The sequence below is a fragment of the Belonocnema kinseyi genome, chromosome 2 (genome assembly GCF_010883055.1).
Source record: "Belonocnema kinseyi isolate 2016_QV_RU_SX_M_011 chromosome 2, B_treatae_v1, whole genome shotgun sequence".
In the NCBI taxonomy this organism is placed as follows: Eukaryota; Metazoa; Arthropoda; class Insecta; order Hymenoptera; family Cynipidae; genus Belonocnema; species Belonocnema kinseyi.
In genome coordinates, this window is record NC_046658.1 from 75131027 (window position 1) to 75136141 (window position 5115).

The 5115-nt window shown below is 27.0% G+C and overlaps 1 protein-coding gene across 1 annotated transcript in view; it reads left to right on the plus strand.

The window, feature by feature from the left end:
* Nucleotides 1-5115, plus strand: part of LOC117182725 (protein Skeletor, isoforms B/C) — a 116297-nt gene that overhangs the window by 44409 nt on the left and 66773 nt on the right. Inside the window, exon 3 of the mRNA XM_033375830.1 lies at nucleotides 4894-5005. Coding sequence (XP_033231721.1) covers nucleotides 4894-5005 — 112 coding nt within the window. The remainder of the gene's footprint in view (nucleotides 1-4893; nucleotides 5006-5115) is intronic.

The following is a 5115-nucleotide window of genomic DNA, read 5'->3' on the forward strand; positions in this document are numbered from 1 at the left end:
TATTAAACTTAAGTTTAACTTATTAGTCAAATTTATATATTTTTAATTTCTTGCTCTTTTGTGATATCTTGTATCGCTTACGAAAAGTATTTAAAAAATCAATTTTCAGGAAAAAATTCTATCGGCCAAAAAATGGTTTCCTGCAAATAAAACTTACAGGATGCATTTTCTACATTAGGATATTTTTTCAATATTGCAAAAAATAAAAAACGGTGATGAAAAGGAGGTTTTCTGGAAAGTCCCATCTTTTCATTTTTTGCAACCTTTTTTCATAGTTTCCACTCATACATAGAAGGTTTTCTAATCGCTTTATGCGCGATCATTTATTTTTGCGTCCGAGTGATTTTTTCTTTTTAGAAAATACTATTTTTGCATTCTTTTCGTAAGCGATGCATTATATCACAAAAAAACCAGAGTAATTTTTTTCTTCACTTTGTAGATGTGCACACTTTTATGTTGACATATTTTGGATCTTTTGTTATTTCCAAGAAATTTGCGAAAACTCAGTTTTACGAAAAATTCAATTCAAATTCTACAGAAGACTACAGAAACTGTCTAAATTTATCACATTTTTTTTAACGAGTAATTAATTTTTATAAGTAATTACTTATATCTGCCGAACCGTGAAAAGATCATTCCAAAAAAAAAACCACATCCGGGAAAAATACATGTCGAAGGCACCGCGCATCCGCAAAAACGCTGATTTTGACTCAGAAATAGTTGCATAACTTTTCCATTTTTTAATTAAAATAAAAAACAAAAAATTGCTATTGAGCTATTACTTAGCTCTATTTTATAATCAAAGAATAGCGCCCCCCCCCCCAAATGCCACAGAAGTCCCACCGATAAATTTGCATAGTTGTTTGATTTTTTCATTCAAAAAACGAACCAAAAACGAATCATAAAAGGCACATGTCGAAATAAGCAACCACCTCCGAGAAAAATCCATCTCAATGATGCGGCTCCTTCCCAAAATCGCAAATATAAACACCCAAAGACTTGCATAACTTTTTTCTTTAAATAAAAAACAAGAAAGGACATTCAAGCTATTACCTAGCTTTATTGAATCGCAAAAAAACCGACAAAAAGCAGAAATCACTTTAAAAGAAAACCAAATATGCATTTTGATCGAATTCTGAATTAAACTGGACAATAATCTTTTAAAGGCATGAATTACGTCAACAAAATTAATTTACGCCAATAAAATAAAATTTTCAAATTTGGCACTTATGCTCTTGTGTCCCAGGTCCCTTAATTTGTATGAAATTATATTTGATGAAATTATCAATAAGTAAAAGTATTTAAAGATCGATGAATCGTTGTCCCAGATTGGAGTCTGAGTCGGTGGCTTTTATTAGGGGATGTTTTCTTCATTATGCATGGTATAATATGCTTGGTTAGATGAACTGCAATAGAGATCGGCGGGTAATTCTCATTTTATTATCTACTCCCCCGCACGAGTCATCCACCCATCTATTTCTATCCACCCTTACATACAACAAGCCCTTTGAGTTTCGTTCGAGGTTTCGTTTCAACCCTTGGTTACGGACTGCCGCGCTCGCCTAACCGTTCCACTGCTTTGAAACTTCCCACGTTCAACACTCAGCAATATTTAGCATGTCCAATTTCTAGAAACACTTTTTAAAGTCAACTAGAAGCATTTGAAAAAAAAATGTCTTCAAGATTATTCAATATTTTGTTGGGTCAATCAAACGATTTTCTTGCTATTTTTTACTTTTTCTGTTGAAATTTTGTGTATTTTATCAAAAATGTTTCAGAAGCAGGAAATGTGAGTAAGAACATGTTTCTTAATATAATGTATTTTTTTCTAGGATAAAAATGTTTTTTTGGTATTATGGAAACCAAATAGTCTTTTTGTCCCAAACATTTTCAAGCATCACAATATTTTCCGTATACCCTTGCATTTATTTTATTTCAAATCAAATTCCCCCTTCTTCCCTTTTCTTATTAAATATACGATACTTGAAAATGCAATTATTCGTTTTACATCTACAAAATTAATATATTCAAAACTAAAATATGCTGCCGTGAATAGTAATTTTTTTTAGTTTTAAAATGATCTATTAAAATTAATTTAACTTTTTAAATGTGGTCATTTTTAAACTAAACTATTTACGATTTAAAATAAGTTTCAAATCGTAAATATTTTTTGCTAAATATGAAAATTGAAGATTTTGAATTTTAAATTTTAATTGCGATTGTCATTATGTTAGACATTTTTTTAAATTTAAAAAGTAGCAAAAATAATTTTTTCTAATAGTTTAAGATTCGAGAAGTCTAATTTAAAATTTAAATATGTGTTAAAAATAATTAGAAATTAAACCAATAAAATTTTTCGACTAAACAAAAATTCAAGGAAGAATTACATAATTCACAACAGGTCTTATTGACAATTTTCGATTAAATACAAATTTAACAAGTTCTATAGTATAACAAATTTTCGAGAACTATTTAAAACTACCTTTTAACAGTTCGGCAATTCAAGCGCTGTTTTCAGTAAATGTTACAAAATTGTTCTTCAAATATAAATTCCATACAATATTTAATTAAGGTACAGATTTGTTAAAAAGTAAACATTTATCAAAATATAAATGAATATCTTTCTCTTACCTTTTTTTAAATGAAGGACCCTAAGTTTTTCTTTGAGACCAAAATAAAACCAAAAAATGTTGCCTATTTTTATTAAAAAATGTAATAAATAAAACAGTTTTAAATTCTTTGATACCTCGGTGCTTAATTTGAAAATATCCATAGTTAAGTTTTTCAATTTTACTTTTTCAAATTTAATAATGTAAAAATAAATGCAATTTTTAATGTTCAGACAATTTCAAATTAATAGCTTTTAAATCTAAACAATTTTGATTTTGTAAATAGTGTTGCATAACGATACGAGATGCTTGGTTCTCTTGCTCAATTCAGTCGTTCGAGAAGTATTCTAAAAAACTGAGAATATCATTCTCTCTTTTGTTTTTATCGTCTCATCTCATCTCACTTCATCTCGGTCCTCACCCGAGCTATCAGCGGAAACATCATTGACGTAAATTTAAGGTTATCAAATAAAAAAAATAGTTTGATAAAAATGTCAATAGACCATGTGCGCTTGAAAAAAAAGTTTTATTCAGAGAATTCCTGTCCAAAAAATGTCTTTCAGGTAAAAGAATATGACTATGTTATACATGAATATCAGAGATTCAAGCATATGTAAAACGGTCACTTTTAAGTTTATTTTTGCAAAAAGAAAATTATTTTTTAAATAAAAATTTCTTTCAAATGTTTTAAAATATCCTAAAATATTTGCAACTCTGAGTAAAATTTTCTTCAAACATTTATAATTCTGGAACTATATTGAAAATTCCTTATGACCCTTTAAAATATCATAAAACCTTAGAGGTCCCACAAAATCCTTCTAAATCTTACGAAATTCTTCAAAACTGTATGCAATTTTTTAAAAATAATAGCTCAAAATTATTAAGATCATCAGAAATTCCTTGACATTGATTAATTCGCTTAGAAATTCCTTATAGCTTTTAAAAATCCTAAATTTGAGCCTTAAATATCTTGAGATCTCTTTAAAAATATAAAAAAATTCCTTAACAATCTCCTTTAAACTTTTTTATTTATATTGAAACTATTTCAAAGAAATAATAAGAATATATCTCAAAAGATAAAAAAATCCTCATTAAATCCGATTTTTAAGTACGGAAATTGTTTTTAATATTCTCGTAATTTTATTATTCTTGTTAAACGAGTTTTTAAATATGCTGTTAAAAAAATTAGCACACATTATTATAAACATTATGATTAAAAAAGGAGTGTTCATAAGGATTCTTTGGCCCCAAGAATCTAGAATTAGAAAATTATTTTCTTTATGCATCGGATTTGAGATATAACCACAAAGACTATACAAAACATAAACTAACGAGATAGAAAAAGAAGATTATACTATTAAAAATCATATTTAGAAACCTTAATTATTGATAAAAGAAGTATATAATTTAATAGAAATACACATTTTACTCTGAATGCTATGTTTTTTGTGCCTCCTATGTCTACTTTCATATTTTATGACACTACTGATGACATTTGTTTTTTTACGAATGTTAATTTTGACGCGATAGTAACCATTTTTTGAAACATATCTTACTAAACAGAACAAATCATTTTTTGAATTATTGAACTCATTTTAAAAACTTTTAAGGCTCTTGATATTTAAACATTTGTTTATATACATATATATTTCAATAGTTTATGTTTTTAATATTAGAAAATAACAATATAGAAACTTGAACGTATATAGTTTAAATTTAATTTATATTCAAGGAATTCCAAACTATTTCTACTTATTTTAATAGGTTTTTTACGATTTCAAGGAATTTTAACGAATTTCTAGTAAACTTTAGGGAATAGATCACATTTTATACCAAAGGATTTCTAGGGATTTCAACAATTACAGCTGATATGAGGAAATTAGAAAGATTTCAAAAAGGATATTATAGACTTTGAATCATATTAAATGTTCGAAAGAATTTTAAGTAATTTCGTTTTAAAAATTTAAAAATTAAAACTCTATTATTATGTATTTTTAAATTTTTTGTATTTTTTAAATTAGAAAAAAATACGGGTACTTGAACTATTTTTAATGTGGGTTTAAGAACATTCAAGAGAATGGTTTCAAGATTACATTCAGAATATTAATCATAATACAGCTAAACTAACAAATCTTGGAAATAAGCAGTTATTTATTATTATAAGTATCACGATTTGATTTTTATCGAAGGAATTTTTAGAAATCAAATATTCTGGTTTATGAGTACTCGTTCTTTTGAAAAATCTTTGATGTTATTATATCAATTTTTTTATGCATTATTTTAGAGACCCTCCGGTTTTGAGAGAGCATGACAGTGAAGACATCATTTTGAGGCTACCGCATGGCATGAGGATACGAGATATTAAGTGGCTCTCTGTGTGGTGTCGCAGATTCACGGTAAGTTTTTCAAAAATTGAATCATTATTCTATAATATGTCACCATTGCTAGAAATGCTAGAATCTATTAGGTACTATACAGTTAAGATAGTGACAATGTATATTATTTG